The sequence below is a fragment of the Cetorhinus maximus genome, chromosome 18 (assembly GCF_964194155.1).
Source record: "Cetorhinus maximus chromosome 18, sCetMax3.hap1.1, whole genome shotgun sequence".
Taxonomy (NCBI): Eukaryota; Metazoa; Chordata; class Chondrichthyes; order Lamniformes; family Cetorhinidae; genus Cetorhinus; species Cetorhinus maximus.
In genome coordinates this window covers 12,053,288-12,073,899 of record NC_135896.1, presented here as the reverse complement: position 1 = coordinate 12,073,899, position 20,612 = coordinate 12,053,288, and the positions used below count along the sequence as shown (strand labels likewise).

At 41.8% G+C, this 20,612-nt stretch overlaps 1 protein-coding gene across 3 annotated transcripts in view; it reads left to right on the top strand.

The window, feature by feature from the left end:
* The window catches only part of LOC144692933 (exportin-1-like), a 63,073-nt gene extending 55,682 nt beyond the window's left edge, over positions 1–7,391 (top strand). For all 3 annotated transcript variants that reach the window (XM_078562094.1, XM_078562093.1, XM_078562096.1), the window contains exons 21-25: positions 2,446–2,614; positions 3,038–3,172; positions 3,890–4,052; positions 5,400–5,496; positions 6,819–7,391. In XM_078562094.1, coding sequence (XP_078418220.1) covers positions 2,446–2,614; positions 3,038–3,172; positions 3,890–4,052; positions 5,400–5,496; positions 6,819–6,965 — 711 coding nt within the window. In that variant the 3' untranslated portion in view covers positions 6,966–7,391. The remainder of the gene's footprint in view (positions 1–2,445; positions 2,615–3,037; positions 3,173–3,889; positions 4,053–5,399; positions 5,497–6,818) is intronic.
* Positions 7,392–20,612: the final 13,221 nt, after the last annotated feature.

Sequence of the window (20,612 nt, the reverse complement as noted above, 5' to 3'; positions counted from 1 at the left end):
CCTTCCTTCCATCATAAGGTCAGAAGGGGGATGTTCGCTGATGCACAATGTTCAGCACCATTCGCGACTCCTCGGATGAAGCAGTCTGTGTCCAAATGCAGGAAGACCTGGACAATATCCAGGCTTGGGCTGACAAGTGGCAAGTAACATTCGCGTCATCAAGTGCCAGACAATGACCATCTCCAACAAGAGAGAATCTAACCATCACCCCTTGACATTCAATGGCATTACCATCACTGAATCCCCCCACTATCAACATCCTGAGGGTTACCATTGACCAGAAACTAGCCACATAAATACAGTGGCTACAAGAGCAGGTCAGAGGCTAAGAATCGTGCGATGAGTAACTCCCCACCTGACTCCCCAAAGCCTATCCACCGTCTACAAGGCACAAGTCAGGAGTGTGATGGAATACTCTCTCCACTTGCCTGGATGAGTGCAGCTCCCACAACACTCGAAGCTTAATACCATCCAGGACACAGCAACCCATTTGATTGGCATCACATCCACAAACATTTGCTCCCTCTACCACAGACGCACAGTAGCAGCAGTGTGTACCATCTACAAGATGCATTGCAGGAATTCACCAAGGCTCCTAAGACAGCACCTTCCAAACCCACAACCACTACCATCTAGAAGGATAAGGACAGCAGAGAGATGGGAACACCGCCACCTGGAAGTTCCCCTCCAAGTCACTCACCATCCTGACTTGGAAATATATCGCCGTTCCTTCACTGTCGCTGTGTCAAAATCCTGGAACTCCCTAACAGCACTATGGGTGTACGTACACCGCATGGACTGCAGCGGTTCAAGAAGGCAGCTCACCGCCACCTTCTGAAGAGCAATTAGGGGTGGGCAATAAATGCTGGCCCAGCCAGCAAAGCCCACATCCCATGAATGCATTTTAAAAAAAAAAATCTCCAATGAGCTGTTTTATTGCATAAATTTGCTGCAAGTGTGGAGTCGGATCCTGTGATTATATAATAACCCTCTGGGTATATTGCTTTGCATTTCCTCATTTTTATGGTTTCATAGCACTTTTAACATGTTCTCGCTGCTCTGTCTCATCACAAACCTTACCATGTAACTTCATTTTGCCCAACTGTTTGAAGTAACTTTTTTTGTTTTTATAATTTTCCCTTCTAAATGGGTGTTGCAAAATAAAATATTTGTTGGGAGAAATGTGATGGTACCGATGGATTAGCACACTACCCTCCCAGCCTGGAATCTGTATTCTGAGTCCAGCCCAGCCTAGCCTGGCGAGTTGAGCCTCTCCACCTTTTCCTACATGAAACAGGTTTGGATAATTTCAATACCTGTTTCTGGCAGCTGTGGACTCGCTGCATGAAACATCTCATAACATGGTGAACAGTGTCGCTTTAGTTCGAAGAGCCAAGAGCTATAATGAGTGTAGGAAATGCATGACCTTGCACTTGAGGAGTAAGGGTTAGTAGTCCCATCTTTTTGTGACTAGTACTGTCTCAAAGATGATCTGTTGAGTAATTAAAGTTTTTAAAATGCTCCCCACCTCCCTGCCATTGTGGTACTGAGATTTAAACCTGTTTAATCCTCCTTGGGTAATAAAAACAGAAAATGCTAGAGAACCTCGGCAGGTCCGGCAGCATCTGTGGAGAGAGAAACAGAGTTGACGTTTCAAGTCCATTTGTGACCCTCCTTTCTTCGGAAGAAGAGTCATCGAAACGCTAACTCTGTTTCTCTCCCCACCGTTGCGGCTGGACCTGCCGAGCTTTTCCAGCATTTTCTGCTTTTATTCCAGATGTCTGGCCTCCTCGGTATCTTGGGTACTTGGGTTGTCGTACTTGCTGCGCAGCCGTCGCTAGTCACAGGTCCCATCAGTAGGGTCTAGCATGGAACATGGGGAAGTGGAGGGCTGGAAGTGCTCGTGGTGGTCCAATCCCAAAGCTGGAAAAGTGTAATGCACTCCACCTCTCTCATCCTCTCATTACTTTACTTTGTGTCAAATATCTATCCAGTTCATTGTCTTGGATACTATCTGTAACCACTACTTCACCAGTCTGTTCCAAACATTCACCACCTTCCGGTGCTAACTAGTTTTCATCCTTGCTCCTTTGATGAAACCGGAAGCTCAGCATCGCACATATTTATTTATACAATTTTAGAATCCTAGTTTAATACTCGTATACCACTGGAGTGCCTGTCTCTGTATTAAGTACGAGACCAGACTGGAAGCTCTCCTGTCTGCCAGCTACTTCTGTTAGTCCAAATAATTTCCGCACTAAGAAGTTCAAAATGTACTGTAATTCAAATTAATTCGGATTTGATTTAACAGGAACAGGCTACCAATTAATTAGAGGTCTAATTTAAAACTTAAAATTGTGGCGATAAAATATTACTTGCAGACTGTACAAAGATTTAAATTATAATAAAATTTCAAGTACTTAATTTTTTTGTCTTCCTCTCCAGGATTTTGAAGAGTATCCAGAGCACAGGACTAACTTCTTTCTGCTTCTTCAAGCAGTCAATAGTCATTGTTTCCCTGCCTTCCTGAACATACCTCCAGCCCAGTTCAAATTGGTCCTTGACTCCATTATCTGGGCTTTCAAACACACCATGAGGAACGTGGCCGACACAGGTAGGTTGTGCTGTGAACCTTGTATTCCTATCCCCCACCTCACCCGATGTACTGTGTGGTCTCTCCTGCACGGAGTCTAACTTCAAAGACTTGAGTTAGTGTTCAGCACAGAAGCTGGCCTTTTGGCCCCAGCTAGATGTTTATACTTCAAATGAGCCTCCTCCCACATTGCTCTTGTCCTGTCTGCATGCCCTGCTGTTTACTACTTCCTCATATTTATCTGACTTGCCCCCTGTTTGCCTCAACCCCTTGTGGTAGCAAGTTCCACGTTCTGATCACTCTCTGGATAATAAAGTTTCTCCTGAATTCTTTGAGACAACTGCTAGTAAATTGAATATTTATGGCCCCGAGTTTTTTGGTCTCCCCACAGGTTTTGGACTGTATCAGTGTTTTAACTGGATTTTGTGATGCGTGTGTTTGCAGGGTTGTCTATTCTTTATACTCTACTGCAGAACGTTGCACAGGAAGAGGCAGCTGCCCAGAGCTTTTACCAAACTTATTTCTGTGACATTCTCCAACACATATTCTCAGTGGTGACAGATACTTCGCACACTGCTGGTAAGTCAGACTTTTGTTCTTGTCACTTTGTCTTTTGTTTGGCCCTGACCAGGAAGGTGACGCAGTGGATTTATTTCCCATCCCCCCCACCTCTGCCCATTCTTGGCTAAGTTAACTGATATGAGCTCAATGTAATGGTGTAGAGTGTGCTGGAGTTATGTATAGGCAGAGTAGAGAATGGGTGGGTGTGAGAATTGGCGGGGGCTCCTTGCTTTTGATTTCCCATTGGGTGACTTGCACTGGAAAGCTCACACGAAGGTAGGATTGGGTCTAAATGTGAATCCCTCCATGCTTGAGACTCATGGAGCAGGTGGAAGGAGGGGAGGGAGAAAGTACCTGCATTTAAATAGCACCCTTCATGATCTTGGCAAATCCCAAAGTGCTTTACAGCCCAGTGAAGTACTTTTCAATTGTAGTCACTGTTGCGATGTAGGAAATGCACTCCCTCTACTGTACTAGTGTGTCAGCCTAGATTTTGCGCTCAAGTCCTTAGTGGGGAACCTTGTGGCTCAGAGTGTTACTACAGAGCTGTGGCTGAAACTGATTGAAGGACGCAATCAGGGAAAGGTATTGAGAAATTGTCAATGTCTTTCGAACTGTGTCTAAGGAGAAGAGGCTGGAGGATACAGGAGGAATGTATTTTATTGAGGGTGTACAATTTGGATCTGACTGCTCCAATTGTGTTAACTTTTTTGAAAATTAATTCCATCTTTCTAGGGTTGACGATGCACGCTACCATCTTGGCATACATGTTCAGCCTAGTGGAGGATGGCAAGATCACTTTGTCTTTGAGTCCAGCTACTCCCAATATCAACAATCAGATCTTTGTGCAGGAATTTGTGGCCAACCTGTTGAAAACTGCCTTCCCTCACCTCCAAGAGTGAGTACTGATCAGACAGATGTGATTAGTTTGGCCATCCAGCCAAGAAAATTCTGGGCCTTATTCCCTGTTCTATAATGAGTTAGCAAATCATGGTTGTGGATGGTGGTGGCAGTAGAGGTGCTGTCATGAATCTATGGGTTAGGCAGGGTGAAAAAATGGACAGGGGTCTCTCTCTCTCTATCTGTCTGTTTGTGGTCTGTTGCTATCAGTTAAGTCCCCCTCTCCTCTTCCCATCTCCCCCCACCCCACCCACGTTCACTGTCCCTCATTTGTGAAGCCACACCAAGGCCCTTCTGTAGAAAAGGGGCTTCGAATTTAAATAATTGGGTTAATGACGATGGGGCTGAATTAAGGTTACCTAGGAGTTTTGGACAACATGTCGAGTTGTGCAGGGGTAAATGAAGCGGTCCTATTGTCTGGAGTCCTTGCAGTGTGCGCTCGATAGATGCAGCTAAGGCACATGACCACCGAGGTATTGTTACTTACTCGAACTGATGCAAACAACAATGTTGTAGATATTATCATCATTTATTTCGGGGAATTGTTCCCTCTTTAATTAGACCAGAGCGAATTGTCCTGTTCTGAAACTGAATTGAGGCAGCATTGGAATCACCAACTGATTGAAGAAACTGCAGCTGTATCTGGCTTTCTCCTAACTTTGTGTTCTGTTTCATCTTTCATTATCTCATTCTTTTTGTTTCTTTCCCCTCTCTTTATTCCCCATTTTTGCTTTTCCTGATGGTCTTTTTTTTTAATATTCCTTCCCTTTTCCCTTGTCAGAGAAAACAGACTATGGAACCTGCTGGGTTTTATGCTGTGATTTGTTGATTTTTTTTAAAATCGGTGTTAATGTTTCTCTTTTGAGAAACAGCATGCCTGTTGACTTGTACCTTTTTTCAGATTTCTGCACTTAATGAGGTGTTTGTTTGTCCCACCCACAGTGCAACCTTGGCCTCAGTCGCTGCTGAATTTCTCCCAGTGTACCCCTGTTTTTAGTTTGGTCAAAAATGTTAATTGTGGTAATCAAAACAAAAGGGAAAAACTCAGCAGGTCTGGCAGCGTCTGTGGAGAGAGAAAGAGTTAGTGTTTCGATCCCGATATGATTTCTTCAGAACTCTTAGAGCCACGTTGGTCTCGAAACGTTAACTGTTTCTCTCTCCACAGATGCTGCCAGACCTGCCTGAGTTTTTTCAGTGCTTTTTGTTTCTATTCCACGTTTCCAGCATCTGCAGTATTTTGCTTTAATTTTAATGTTAATTGTGGTATTTGGATTTGCAAGAGAAGTGGAGGTATAAAAAATTTATGTTTGATACTGCTTCTTGTTTCCTCCTCCTCCTCCTCCAGCGCACAGATCAAGGTTTTTGTGACTGGTCTGTTCAGCCTAAATCAAGACATTCCATCTTTCAAAGAGCATCTGAGAGATTTCCTTGTGCAGATCAAGGTAAGAATTGAATGGAGCAAGTTCCACTTCTGATGGGGGAAATATAACAAAAACACCTCTTTTTAACAAATTGTCTTGTAGCTAAGCAACGTAAAGCATTTTGTAAACCAGAATGTGTTTTGTTATGCTGCTCCCAGCATACGACACAAGCTGCAACCTTCAGCACTTCTAAGCGTTTTGCTTCCACACTCAAATTGGTTTGTTGCAACCAAAACACATCCATTCATTGTTTGAAGCACTCATAGACCTCACTGTATGATGCCCTGTATAAATGTAAATTTGTCAGATGTTCAATCCATATTTGCCTGAAGGGGGACACTATTTTAAGCCAAAGCCATGTCATGCACCGCTTGTACAATTGGACTTGTTTTCTTTTAATTTTTCCTGCTCCTTTTCATGTTTTTGAATAGATGTACTCGGCGAGTGTGGGCAGATAACTGGTGGGTGCCCAGCCCCTAATGAACTAGCAACCCAGCAGGAGTTGAGATTTCAAGGGCAGAAGGGAGGGCAAAAAAAAAACCCTCTGCCATTCTCCTTTTTGATTTCAGTATTCCTTTTTGCGCTCTCCTCATCTGTATTTTCTTTTCTCCCTATCCCCCTACTCTCCTCATCCACCACCAGCCCCACCAGTGTTTTTGTTTCTAGTGTATGCCTAGCACAGTCTTGGAAGTGTCCCAGTCAAGCAAGATCTTCATTTTAGAATTCTGATCCTTGTTTTCAAATCCCTCCCATGTCCGTGCCCTTACGTACCTCCTGTAATCTCCAACCTCACAATCCTCTGAGATGACTGCACTCCTCTAATTCTGGCCTCACTGACCATCCCCAATTATACATGCTCCACCATCGGTGCCTGGGCCTTCAGTTGCCTAGCGCCCTAGCTCTGAATTCTCTCCCTGAACCTCTCCACCTCACTTTCCTCCTTTTAAGAAACTCCTTAATACCAAAACTCTTTGACCAAGCTTTTAGTCATCTGACCTAATATCTCTTTATGTGGCTCGGTGTCCTAATTTGTTTTATAATGCTCTTGTGAAATGCCCTGGGATGTTTCATTACATTTAAAAGGTGCTATATAAATATAAGTTGTTGAAGTTTCACTACCTTAAATGCCTTTATAACCGTCACTGCTGGTGATTATTGGGTTCAAGCAGTGCTTCAATAATCCCTCACTCAATCTGGCACCAAACATTCACCAGGAATCTTTTTCAGGAAAGAAAATGAGATGGGAGGGAGCGGTGCTGATTGCATTCCTTTTTAAGCTTTGGTACTGGAGCTCTCATTGGAACAGCAACTGTCCTGATCTTTCCTTTTCTTCTCATTACTAGGAATTCGGTGGTGAAGACACTTCGGATCTGTTTCTGGAGGAGAGGGAGACAGCCCTGCGCCAGGCCCAGGAAGAGAAGAGAAAGCTTCAGATGACCGTTCCTGGGATTTTAAACCCCCACGAAATAGCGGAAGAGATGTGTGACTGAACAAACCACGTGTTACCGAAAGAAAGGGATGGGAAGGGATGGAGGGAGGAGAAATGAATGAAGAAGAAAGGACAGCGAGTGAATGGGTATGAAAGGGATAGCGAATGGGACAAATCCTTCATTGGTCTGATGTGACGGGACTTTTTAAAATTGAAATTCCAGTTTTCTTTCCTTGCCGTTGGTCACGAGAGGGAAGTTTTTTTTAATCGCAAAAAGCTTCATTATTATTTTCTCCCTGGGTTGAAATTGTGTTTATGAACTGTGAACATGTCGACAGCTAAACCTGCAGCCATTGTTCCTTTTATTTGGGCTGTGTGGTGTTGTACAGTTTGAGCTATTTAAACAACTTAAAACTATATTGGAGAACCTTTCAACACATTGTACAGTTGGGTTTTATATTAAACCCAGCCTGGTTGGCTTGACAAACATGGTCTCTTCAGAATGTTTTTAAGTCGCAGTGTTTTGCAAAGGGGGAGACGAAACACACAATTTGACCGAACCAGGAGAACCATTTTATGTAGAAGAAAAGCTGTGGGAGGTGAAAGACCTCTGTTTTCGCGTGCTGAGAATGATTTTTAAAACCTGGTCGGTTGCTTGTGCAACGTTTTCCGTTGACGTGAGTGAACGTGTGGGGAAGAGAGGCTGAGGTGCCCACTCTTGATAATCTGACCGTGCTAACGATTTATGCCGTGAAATTCCCTGAAATTTGCTGAGCTGCAAACGGTTCCTTCCCCTCGTTCCCCCAGTCTCTTGGCCAAGTTCACTGCAGCTTTGTGTTGTGCAGAAATTTGTAAAGGAGGCAGGTCACAGGAAGCAATGGACGCTGCAGTTCACTGGTACGAAAACATTCTGTTCTGGCGGCAGGGGAGATTTGGAAAGTTTTTTTTAATGAGTGTTAACCCTCCAATTTTCAAAGGAAAGTTTCTTCTTTTGATGCCAGAAGTGTGGGTGGTCTTGCTGTCTGTGTGTGTGTGTGTGTGTGTGTGTGTGCGCGTCCGCGTGTGTGTGTGTATATAAATATATATATACAGTATTTAGGGCACTTATCCATTCAGCTATCAGGGAAGACACGAGTCCAACTGTGTAATCAATGAGCGTAGACGGTTTTGATCTTGCAGCAAGACTGATGGTCTTGCTTTATAGCTCACCCCCTGAAGCATGATGTGTTTGCTCTCTTTGCTCCCCCCCACCCCCAGCCCCAACGTTCCCCAAGCAACATTGCTCGAGTTCACACTAGGGAGCTCCCTGTTCTTGTACAGATTTGACTTGTAAGAAATCCAGAGATCATAAATAAATATTTTGAATAAAGCTTTTTAACTGACTGTCATCACTCTTCTTCACCTCTCTTCTTCCTCTGTCTCTCCCCCCCCCCACCCCCACGTACATGTGTGTACACTCCCAAAAAAGACATTTTGCCTTGTTCTGTTTAAACCATACATGTGATTTCACTTTGCTAACCAGGAGTTTTCTTTTTTTTGGATATGAATGCCGTTTTGTTTGAAGGGGGAGCAGGGAGGTTAATCATTCTAACTGGAACCTTTATGGTTGCTAGTGACCAAGCAATGAGGGTTAGGAGAAGAGGGAAAACGCATCTGGATTTGAAAGACGGGTTGCAGATTCAGCTAGTTCACAATTTTACTTTTCTGCCGTCTTAATGTTAAACTACTGGTTTAATAGGTTAATTAGGCTAAAGAGGGTCACAGGGATGGAATGGGGAGGTTTTTGCTTCCCCCAACCAGATAGAACACACAAACCGAACTAACTGACAAATCGCAAAATGCTGGAAAAGCTCAGCAGGTCTGACAGCATCTGTGGAGAGAAAGACAGTTAATGTTTCGAGTCTGAAGAAGAGTCATACGGACTCAAAACGTTAACTCTGTCTTTCTCTCCACAGATGCTGTCAGACCTGCCAAGCTTTTCCAGCATTTTTTTTGTTTTTGTTTCAGATTTCCAGCATCCGCAGTATTTTTTGCCTTTTTAACTGACAAATCAAACTGACAAGTTTCAATCACCCACACTCTTGCTTTGATATTGTCAGATTTTTTTTGCAACGTGTGACCCTGAATTGTTGAGCAAAGATTTTAATTGTGAGGTGGGGTGGTCGGGTTGGGGGGTTGTGGGAGACGAGGTGACAGAGAAAGACGGGTTGAGGGAAGATTTATTCTGAAGAACCAAAGCAGCTAGAGTTGCCAATTGAAATTAATGTATTCCTGGAGGCTTCATCACATGACCCCCGCGCGCCGCCACCCCCCCCCCCCCCCCCCCCCGGGCTCTAGCCATTCATTGGCCAACACATCCATCCTTGTGACGCACTGCCTTCCTCCACCAATTGGAAAGCAAAAAGACTCATTACCCAATTGGATCTGCTGACTGTTAACCAAACACCCTTTGTCCCCACCCCACTTTCAATATTTTTATTTGGTGAAGCGGAATGATTAAAATAAAAGTCAGAATGAGACTATCTTTTTTGAATGCACCTATGATTTTTCTCCAGGGTTGCGCACAGCTGTGTCCTGGAGATTGATCTTCAATTCCTGGAGACTCCAGGCCTATCCTGGCGGGCTGGCAACCTTAAGACCACACAAACGATTTAATTGTCCACACAGGCCACACATCCCTCCACTGCTTCACCCCAGAATCATTGTAACCACTGCATGCAATCATTCCACTTTGTTCAGAATTAGTTGCCTCGCTCTTTCCTTCAGCTCCAACTCCCCAAAAAAAGTAGATGAAAGGGAGGCTCAGTTTGTGTGTTCTATTTTCACGACAGCATTTCTAAATGGTACATAATGTTAAGGTGCGAGTTGTTGAGTGGGGGGGAGGGGAAGACAGTCTTGTGCTTGCTAATGTGGCCCAAGCGGTTCATGCAATACTCCCAACTGCTGCTCGATGCGCATGGAATGAACACCTGATGTCACGGAATTAGCATAATTGTGATCCTTTTGGGGAGGCTGTTGCATGACTGATTTTTTTTTAAAAAAATCGTTATACTACACCCCCACCCCCTTCCGGATCCCATCTCCCATGACCTCAGTGGTTTGGATAAAGTCATTATTTCACTGGATACTTCACAGCTTGCTAGTAAAGATATTTCAACTGTGGTATACCCACAAATCGGAAGGTTTTCCCACACCATTGGTTATAGATGCACAGAATGGAAGCAATGCATTTTTTAATGTACCATTCAAAATATTCTGTGGCGCTTCTGTATATGTGGCTGTGTGAGTGGACAGTAAATCTAATAAGTCCGGTATCCTTGCCTGTCGTCAAAAATTAGGAGTAACTTTTTTGTTGTTCAGATGCTCAATGCAATGAAACTAGGTTCACGTTAAACGCATGTACCCTCTTCTCTCAGTTTTATTCCATAACCTCCAATTGTATTTTTTTTATTAGCCCTGGAATTTCTACAGCAGTTCTGTGTTGGCATGCAATGACATGCAAGCCATTTTTGTATTTTAGTACTTTTGTGAATAAGCCTTTCAATCTCAATTAATCAGACAATCGATTGGGACATGGCTTTTCATTTTGTATGGGCCTGCCCGAGAGGAAAACAGATGATGGATGTTTTTGTTTTAAAGCACCGCCCCATGTCCTGTCTCAAATCAAGATGTGCCAGTGGAGAGAGGGGGATTAATTTTGTGTATATTGACAGTCACAGGAACATGAGCTCTCTTGGTTTTACTTGCAATGTGTTGTACACGAGCATACAGTGAGATGGCGTTGCAAACTTTGTGTGTGTGTGCGTGCGCACACATTCGGTTCTCCTGTGTGTGTCATCTGTTTATGTTTAATGCTTTGAGGAGGTGATTATGGTCTGTTGCCTTTTCAATACTTGTACAGAAAGTCTTGTTAAGAATCTGTGTAATTTAACTGTATTACACTGTATTAGAAATGTTTTATTTGGCAGCATTTGTAGCAGGAAAATACAAGTAGCCTGCAACCTCCTGCTATAGTCAAGTACCTCCCTCAGTTTACTACAAAAAAAAACTGTACAGCTTGTAATTAAGATGCCTAGAATAGAAATGTTAATTTTTTAAAATAAGATTTTAGTTAAATTTAGATGGTGGTTACTGATGAGTTTGTGTCGTGCAGTGTATCTTGTATTTTTGTTTTAAAACTGACTTGTACTCTAACCCGTGATTGCTCAATGTATATTCTGCCGCTTTTTGTTTTTAAACTATTCAGTTTTCCTCCATGAGGAGTCGCCTAAACACAAAAGAACCTCAATGTTTTTTAAACTTTTCTTTAAAACAGTGTGCCACTGTGGTTGACTTTGAGAAGGGTGTGTGTGGTTGAGTGTGTTTTTGTGTGCACTTCTTGAGTTTTTTTTTACACCAAAATATATCACTAGCTATGTGATTTTCTCTCTCTCTCTGATAGATGCTGTAGTTTTCAACTTATACAGGCTTGCATTTTACCAGCCTTTCATGCTTCTGCAGTGTAATACTGGATCGGTTTGGACCGTTTTTTTTTGGTTACTTGTCACCCTTCAATTTTCTTTTGCTGCTTGTTTGGGGTGGGTGTGGTGGAAGTGTATAGGGAAAAACAGGTAGAAAAGAATTTCCCTGATTTTGCTTTCTTTGGTAAAGGGGGTTACAGCCACCTAAAGGGTTGAGGGAAGGAGAGTAGAATATACACCTCGTTCCAACAAAGACATATAGACCCTTGTTTGAGACTGGGATGAAGAATGTGCATAGGGGGCTTCCTTTTATACTGTTTTTAAAAACTGACATTCTACGTGTTCTTTTTCCATGATTGATTTTGTTGTAGGGGCATTGCAGACAGATCAGAAATGGGGAGAGTACAAGTTGTATTTTATATATTTAAAAAGAACATAACTTTGGAAACTTTGTCTCAGCAGGAGGCAGCTGAAGCACGCTATGCTGAATAAAGCCTACAAACTCTAATGAGCTCACAAATGTATTATTGAGCTGATGATGAGTTGGCTTTAATGCATGAGAATAAAGTGAGTGGGTATATGGTTTGTGTGTAAAAACTTTATCATTCCAATTATCAATCTTAAACTTTTTAATGAAATTAGAGATTAAGGACCCTCCTTTTTTTAAAAAAAAATTACAATGAGCATCAAACTGGGGCTATGTTATGTAACTTTAAATGGAAGGTTCTCTTGCCGTCGTTTTAAAATCCCGAAATTTGTTCAACTTAATTTGGCTTAAGGTTTGTGATTGTCATCATTGTTTTAAAATAAGCTGCAGTGACCAGAAAAGCAGTATCTTGTTGGAATTGTGGTGTTTTTGAAATTGTGCTAGTGTTGCATTATATGGGCTGAAATGGTGAGGAAGAGAGCTGGGCAGATATGCTGTTTACATTGGGGGACTAAAGATGCATTAGAGGGTGATGTCTACAGATGAGGAAAGCCATTCTCCTAGCCAGAGGAAAGACCCTAAAATTCATTTCCTTGCCACCACCAACGCCGGAATGCAGCATCCACGTGATTCCTTAATGATTCCAGACTTTGCCTCCACTGGGAAGTCCATACACCAATCACTTTGTCCCAAAGTTATCATCCGAATTGTACAAATTTCAATAAGGTAGGCGACCATTCGGCCTGTTCTAGCATGGCCAGCAGTGCTACTTCATTCCCTTTATTCCCTTCTCCATGTAATCAGAGCTTTTGTAAATTGGATGGTGCTGTAAGATGTATACATTGTGACAATGGTTCACAGCATGCTGTAACACTGTAGCTCAAACAACTTAACGTCTATTGCTGACAAGAGACATGTTGCCGAAGCTTTTCATTATGCGCTCATCAAGAAGGATGTCACATTGGCCGCTTTTGGCCAATCAGAGTCAACTTGCCAGCCAACCCAGCACCGTCACCTCCTATAGTATAAGTTGTTGTGGTCGCCTGAAATTTGACATTCTTGTGTTTGTCCTGATGAGTGCAAGATAAAAAGCTTCAGCAACATGTCTCCTCTTTTTAGCAATATTCAAGTTCTGTACTACCAAGCGACAACTTAACTTTTCCTTAACCCCGAGACGTTTCACTGTCTTGCAACACACTGGCCTGTGAATTGTACAAATTATATATAAATATAGCATTGCTCTTAAGTGGGGATGTAATGATGGATGTTTGGCTCCTTTTGTATAGGTTAGAATTTTTGCTAAAATAGAAAATTATCTTGATTTCTGATTGTATTCAAAACAAATTTTTCATTTTTAAATTTCATCGTGCAGCTTTAATATTGAAAGGCTGCTGTTTGGACTGTACAGGAGGGGGGCTGCAAGGGTAAATATTTTAAGATTAAGCTAATTATTGGAAAAGGTTAGTCTAGCTTTTAAGTATCCAGTTTTGTTTTTACAAGTTACTGTTAATTGTTGAGCTTTGTTGAGAACAGGGTTATTGCCATTTTATCTGATTTCCAGTAATATTCTAGGTAGATGTGTGAAGAGACTCTTGGTTATCCACTGCTGAAGTAAGCATCCTTTTGTACTGTAGCTGTACAAATCTTTTGAGCCTTTGCCAGCTTGTGTGAATTAGTGCATAAGGAGCTTCCTGGAAAGTGTGATAACCGCTCCTTCTAACTTCTAGTTCATTATTGGGGGTTAGGGAAGATAAATGGTCACTGTTTGCAAGGCTCTACACCAGTACCAATAAATGCATTAAGCCTATACACACACACGAGACTGGTAACTTGCACGAGATGATGCTTACAAATTTTATGCGCTGTTTAATTTTGTTGATGGAAAGACAAATGTGAAACCTTCATCAAACATCATCCAGTAGCTTAATTCAGGAAATTCTCTGCTGTCCTGTATAAATCTACAAGAACTGAGTTTTATGTGAAGGATATTGTTTCAATTTGGAACTGCCCCAGATAGTTGTCATTTACTAACAAGAAAAGCAACAGCATGAAATTGAGCATAGTTTTTTTTTCCCAGTGTGAGTGTAATGGGGTGCCTTTTTTTACGGCTTGTATAAAGATTAGATAAGGAGACTGATCTATGAATCCTTGGTAATTACTTAATTCTACACAATTTATGCCCTTAGACCAAGATGCACATGATTCCAAATCTTATGGGTAATTGGAAAAACCCTGTGTTAATGCTATTTTGTTTTTTTACTTAGACTACAAGGTTATTGTTCTCCCTCTCCACTACCCTGGGTAAATATAACATGAATCCACTTATGGGAGATGCAAAGCCTTCAGTGATTACTTCTTCAATGTTACTTTTTTCAACGTTAAGTTTTATATCATTATGCTTTAGAAGAATGAGTTTCAATGCACATTGATTTTGTTTCCCCACTAGTATACATCTTACAAAAACTGGTCTTGACTTTTGGGACAGTGTAACCTCTTTCAAAACTAGGCTTAAGGATTGGATAGTAGGTGACTGGCCAGTCTTTAGCCCATTAGAAACAGCTTACTAAGGTCAAATGTTTGGAGAGGTTCTTCCTATACGAAAGAAAATGACTGTCACAGAAAAACATTTACATGAGAAGTTTGTCCTTTATTGGCTGTTTGCCCTTTTTTGGTAAAATATTTTGAGTAGCAGCTGATGGCATTGGGATCCTGACTTGGAGTTACTGAGATTGATGATGTAAGGGTGCTGATCCATCTACATCAAAAGCAGAATGGGAAAAGACAGTTTGACCCATCCAAGTTCTTCTCCACTCCAGGGCCCACATGTGATTTATTTTGATGTGGACTTTTTCTTCCTCCAACACCTGATCTCTCTTAATTAATTCTAAACTTCACTTAAAAGGAAGCTTCCTTCCTTGTTTGAGGAAAGGCATAAAGCAGTCCTCTGACCATACCTCTAATTTAATATTTACTGTGTTTAGTCAATAATATCCAGTACAAAGTTAGTTGCTTAAACTAGTCTTTCAAGATGGATAAAAGGATTCATTCTTTTTGACTGCTTAGCTTCTTCAGAGCTATATGGATAGAACAAAGTACCAAAATATAGAAACCCCTTTAAACACTCTACACCTTTTTGTCAGTGTTTAGATCCAATGCATTTTTGCATATTTCATGCAGTGTTGTAGACTTTGCGTATGAAGAGGGACTGATTCACATATTAAAACTGCAAATATATAAAATTACTAAAGTTTTAAAGGGAGGTGGAGGTGCTAACAACAATCTTTTACATATTGACAATTTATAGATCCAGCTCTTCCAAATTAATAAAAACTTTCATCCCCTTTCTCTCTACTTCTCTTTCCTCCCCCTCCCAATTACTGATCAGTGTGTGGGAAGATTTTCATTAGGTTTCATGAAAATACTGATTTCTGGATTTTTGTTCTGAAAAATAAACTCGTTCAGCTGACTTGCAATTGTAGCAATTTAGAAGCTTAAACTGCTGTGTTAAGGATCAGACACTTGAGTGTGAGAGAGTGTGTGTGAAAGAGAGACAGAGAAATTCTTTCAATCCCTGGTATTCTATTTGGAAACAGAGTTAGAACAGTGGAACTTACAATGTATAGTCCTCACTGAGCTTGCTTGGATAACTGTAACCAAGATCTTTAATGCTGGTTTGTGAGAGCCTTGTCTAAATCTTTTGGAAGCAATGGCTGGCATTCTTTAATTGGAGTGCTTGATTGTACCTTTTTATGTATAAATATTCTGTCCCATATCTGGGATTAAAATATTAAAAAATACTGCCTTAAGTCAACTGCTGCTCTTGTCTTCATTTCACTGGATGACTGCTCTATGAAACACTAGCAGTGCCTGCCAAGTTCCAAGCCAAAGCCTTTCCATGCTATATTTTAAAAAAGCTTGCATTTCTATGGCATCATGCACGACCCCAAGATGGCCCAAATCCCAATGAGGAACTTTTGATATATAGTCATGGTTGTAATGCATGAAAAGCAGTCTTGTACAGAGCAATGTTCCATGATAAAATGGTCTATTTAGACGAACGGTTGAAGGAAAATGTTGGGATAGCGGGTCTCTAACACCTCACATGACTTGAGGGTAGCACTCCCTCTATTATATGGAGTGTTAGCCTAGACTTTTAACTTCGGAAATGAAAATGTAACCAAAGTCAAGGTTGATACCTACCTCCAGTGTGCATTAATCCTAGTCTCGTGTTTGGAATACTCCACATACTGTCCGTAAGGATCTAGCACAACCCAACTGGAAGTCCTCGCTGATATTTTGGCCATGAGTCTCAAAGCCTCGTGCAACTTCAAACTTTAAGCAGCACCTATATGTTAAGTGCAGGACGAGAGATTAAAGTGGATTACATTTATTTTAGCAAGCCTTCTGATGAGCTCTAACATGGATCTTTTATTTTGTGACCAGTCTGCCGAGGTAAAATGGTAAGCTGGATCTAAAATTGGCTCAGACAGGAAGCAAAGGGTAATGTTTGGTGTTGTGTATGATTGGAAGACAGTTTCCAGTGGTGTTCTGCAGCCCTTCATACTAGGTTCCTTGCATTTTGTGGTGTATATATCAATGACTTAGACTTGAATATAGGGCGCATGAATAAGGAGTTTGCGGATGATACAAAAATTAGTCTGGGGCTAAGACCTCGCACTATATTTTTAAAAAATATATAGATACCCTGGCTAATTTTTAAAACAACATGGCTGAAGCTATGTCTCCCAGTAACCCTGAACAAAAAGGAACTTTATGGCACTATTGGAGAAGCTGATACCTCGTTATCTCTGAAGAGACACTAATGACCCTGTGGGCTGCAGAGACCAAATTCAAAGGGAATGATAAAGACCATCTATATTTCATAAGCCAGGCCTGGCCACCTGAGTCTCCTAGTCCGTTAGGACAAAGGACCCTGCAGCCTCCATTCAAATTCTAAATGCTGGGAACATTAACAACCCCCAGGAAACCAGATATAGGACTATATACCTTTTCATTAAAGCCAAAATAGAGTGTTAAGAGTCATGTGACATAACCCCTTACCTGGAGGGACCTGTAATATTGCCTTATGAAGCTGCAAAGCTCAGTCTGCCATATTTCTATCTACTAAGCAGCAGCACAAAAAGAGGGCTCTGTCCAGGTTTGAATGCCTGGCCCTCATCTACACTGTTTCCACTGGAACTTCTAAACTTCATCTACAAAACCAATTCATCTCTGCGTACCTATCTCATCAAGGATGTCATTTCTACTGTGAAAGTGAATTATCCCAGCATCAGTTTTCAGCCTGGTGACCGCTGAAGGAATACAGCATTGGACTTTGCTTCCAGACTTGTGAAACAATAATTCATTCACAGGGCAAAGACTACAGTGTAATCTTCCTTTCCGTATCCCCCTCTTTATTCTATGAGTGACAAGGACCCTATGTCGTGATCTTCCTCTTGCGTTTGAGTGTGTGTAAATAAACTAACACTCAATCATACCAAAATTGAGGGGTTAGGAAATATGCCACCACTTTATAAAGGGGGAAATCAAAATCAAATACACCTTTCTCTTTATGGACCGGCGGAGAGAGAAGTCAACCGTTTAAATTCAACTCCCCTCCTGTCCATAACATAATGCATTTGGCTAAGGCAAGGGAATACACAATACGCTTCTCGGTATCCTACCATTTAGAAGAACAGAGGGTCCTTGTGCACAGATCCCTGAATGAATCTGGACAGGTAGATAAAGTGGTTAAGAAGGCATACAGGATACTTGCCTTTAATAGTCGATGCATAGAGTATAAGCTGGGAGGTGATCCCAGAACCAAGGCCAGGGAGAGAAATCATGGGCCCCAGTGCTTCTCGTGTTTCTGGGTCCCTTATCCCACCCTTAGTCTCCCTTTTAACTCTTTCCCCCCTCATATCCTTTGGGTGCCCAGAATTGGTGTCGAACTGTTTTACAAATGTTTAGTAAAACTTCTTGACGTTTGTACTCTATGTCTCTATTTATAAAGCCCATCAAAATCTTAGGTTTCAGTGTGTTTTACTTTACAACCACAGTTTATTATGCAACCAGTTCCACTTCTTTAAACCTGGCCCTGTGCAATATCCAGGCACCAAAATCCAAAAGACTTGATACTCAAGCACTTCAAACAACAATCCTATGTACAAATGAGAATATCTTGAACTAACAGTGACGTTCTATTGGCGCATGATTCCTGGTTTCACTTCCAAGTTTAAAAATGGCAAAACCTTCCAGTAAATTAGCACCAACCAACTTGCCTGCAATAATGTGCTATTTCTATCCACACAAGCAGGTTTTGTTAACAGGAAAAAATGCACTTTGCATTGAGTGATAAATATTTTCTCATTTTAAACTGAAACTAACCACACTTATAAATGCTCTGCATGGAGCATATAATGGGAGAGGAAAGCACTGCAGATGCTGGAGATATAAACAGAAAATGTTGGAAATACGCAGCAGGCCAGGCAGCATCTGAGGAGAGAGAAACAGAGTCAATGCTTCAAGTCCATTATCTGTACTAGTTTGGATGAAGGATCACTGACCTCTGTTTCTCTTTGCACAGATGTCACCAGGCGTGCTGAGCATTCCCCATTTCTATTGCCAACCCTCCAAAAGGCAATCTGACTTGTGAGCCTCTTAATCCCCTTCAGCAAGAAACCCAGCAGCAGCTGCCCGAGATCTGGTTTGCCACAATATTAAACATGAATTTCAAAAAACGTTAAGGTATGAAGAAAACAATGTCAAAGCAATAAATTTTATTAATTACACTTTTTAAAATTCAAATGACCATTAAAAAGTGCCAATCAGCAGAGCTAACTAATAAAATCATTTCACCTTTTCACTTAAGAAGCAGCAATAGAGACATACAGACAGATGAGGCCCCAAGTCCTGATCACCAGGGAAGGGGGAGAACACCGGGGTCAAGGTAAGGAATTGAGTTTAACTAACACTGACCATGTGTCCGCCATTGTTGGTGGACACTCCCAGCTGGCCTTGTCGGAATTCATACACAAGTGGGGGTCAGAAGCAAGTTGCCTTTCAGCCTTGGTTTTACTCCTCACTTGACCCCGTCTATGGATAGGTTTTGGGGGGGGGGGGGGGTTGCGGCAGGCATATATCTGGCTCACTCCCAGTCTCAGGGGGTGTACATGTGTGTGTACATCCTAAAGGCACAGGCTCTGGTGATTAGCAGTGAATGCAACCCTATATAGAACTGTACAAAATACTAGGTAGGGTACAGCTGGGAGTGCTGCAATAATAGTCACTGCACCATACGAAAGATGAGATTGCACTGGTGGGTGGAAGCTGGGTAAGTAAGAGATGGAATGGTAAGAGGAGCAGGAAGGATGCAATATTCAGGGTGAAACACGTATACTTGAAAACAGTCCAGCCCTGTTTGATCTCAAGGTAGACAGAGTCAGGCCTGGTTAGTCCCAGGATGGAAGGCTGCCTGGAAATACCAGGTGCAATGGGGTTTGCCTGCCACAATCGGTAGGCAAAACTTCTAAATTGCACTCAGCTCTATACATCAAATCTTTGGCCACCAATTGGTAAGTCAGAGGACCTTCTTGGAGGTCAACCATTCAGAAGTACAGGAAAATGTGCAACTGTCCGAGTGGTCTGCCTTTCTTCATTGATATTGTCTGTGACCAGTTGGGCTTGAAAAGCAGTATGCTAGCATGCGTATAATGAGTTGACACGGAGCAGACAGTTGACATGGAGCAGACACTAGTAATAACATTGGTCCAGCTTTTGCTGTCAAAATAAGTGAGGTTAATGCTACTTACCATTATTTCTGCATAAATGTACAGCAACTCCAGGTGGGATGATGCACTGTTAAATGACTATATCCATAAGTTGCTGTATGCATTGTGCCACTCTACCACTAGGTTAATAAAAGTAGCTTTTTGTTAAAATGCATTGAATGTTTTAAAATTGCTGCATTTGCGCAATGAATACAAACTAAACTTGCCACTGAAAGTAGTCATGATTATGAGCATACCCTTTTAACAAAATATTTAACTGCTACCAATTAACCTCTCTGGTACTCAAAATTAACTGTTACAGTGTGGAGGCTCATTCCCTCAGGAATTAATTATTTTCTCTCTTCAGCAGCTGATTTGACACTGAATTCACCCACTCTAAATTAGGCTTCCTTCCACACCAATTGGTTGCCCTGTTTACTTAGGTCCCAGAGGCCAGTATCAACTTACACTTCCAGCAACTTGCCACAAATAAATTTTAAAAACTAAAACACAAATCTCATTTAAAGTGTGCTGTGAAACTCAGCAGGCCTGGCAGCATCTGTGGTGAGAGAAACAGTTAATGTTGAGTCGAATATGACACTTCAGAACTGAAAGGTAGAAACGTGATGCGTTTTATGCTGCTGAAAGAGGGGAGGGAGAGAAAGGAAGGATGGTCGGGGATAGGGTAGAGGGTGGGACAAAAATCTCATGGAACAAAAGGCAAAAAGGGTTTTTCCACAAATGCTGCCAGACCGGATTAGTATTTCCAGCACTTTGGTTTTATTTCAGATTTCCAGCATCCACAGTATTTTGCTTTTCTCACTAACGGCAGATGCCCTTGCTTTTCTCACTAAAGGCAGATGCCCTGCCACATTAAAAACTAAACTATCATGAGCTAAGGTTACTTTTTTGTTGGAATGCTTTCATGTAAACATCTTTTTGATTCGACTTGTTAGTTACTGGCACAGGGTGAGCCTAAGTAGACAATGCCTACTCCTGATGGTGACAAATTTATTATTGCAATCACCCTTAATTTGTCAGTCAGAGGGAGT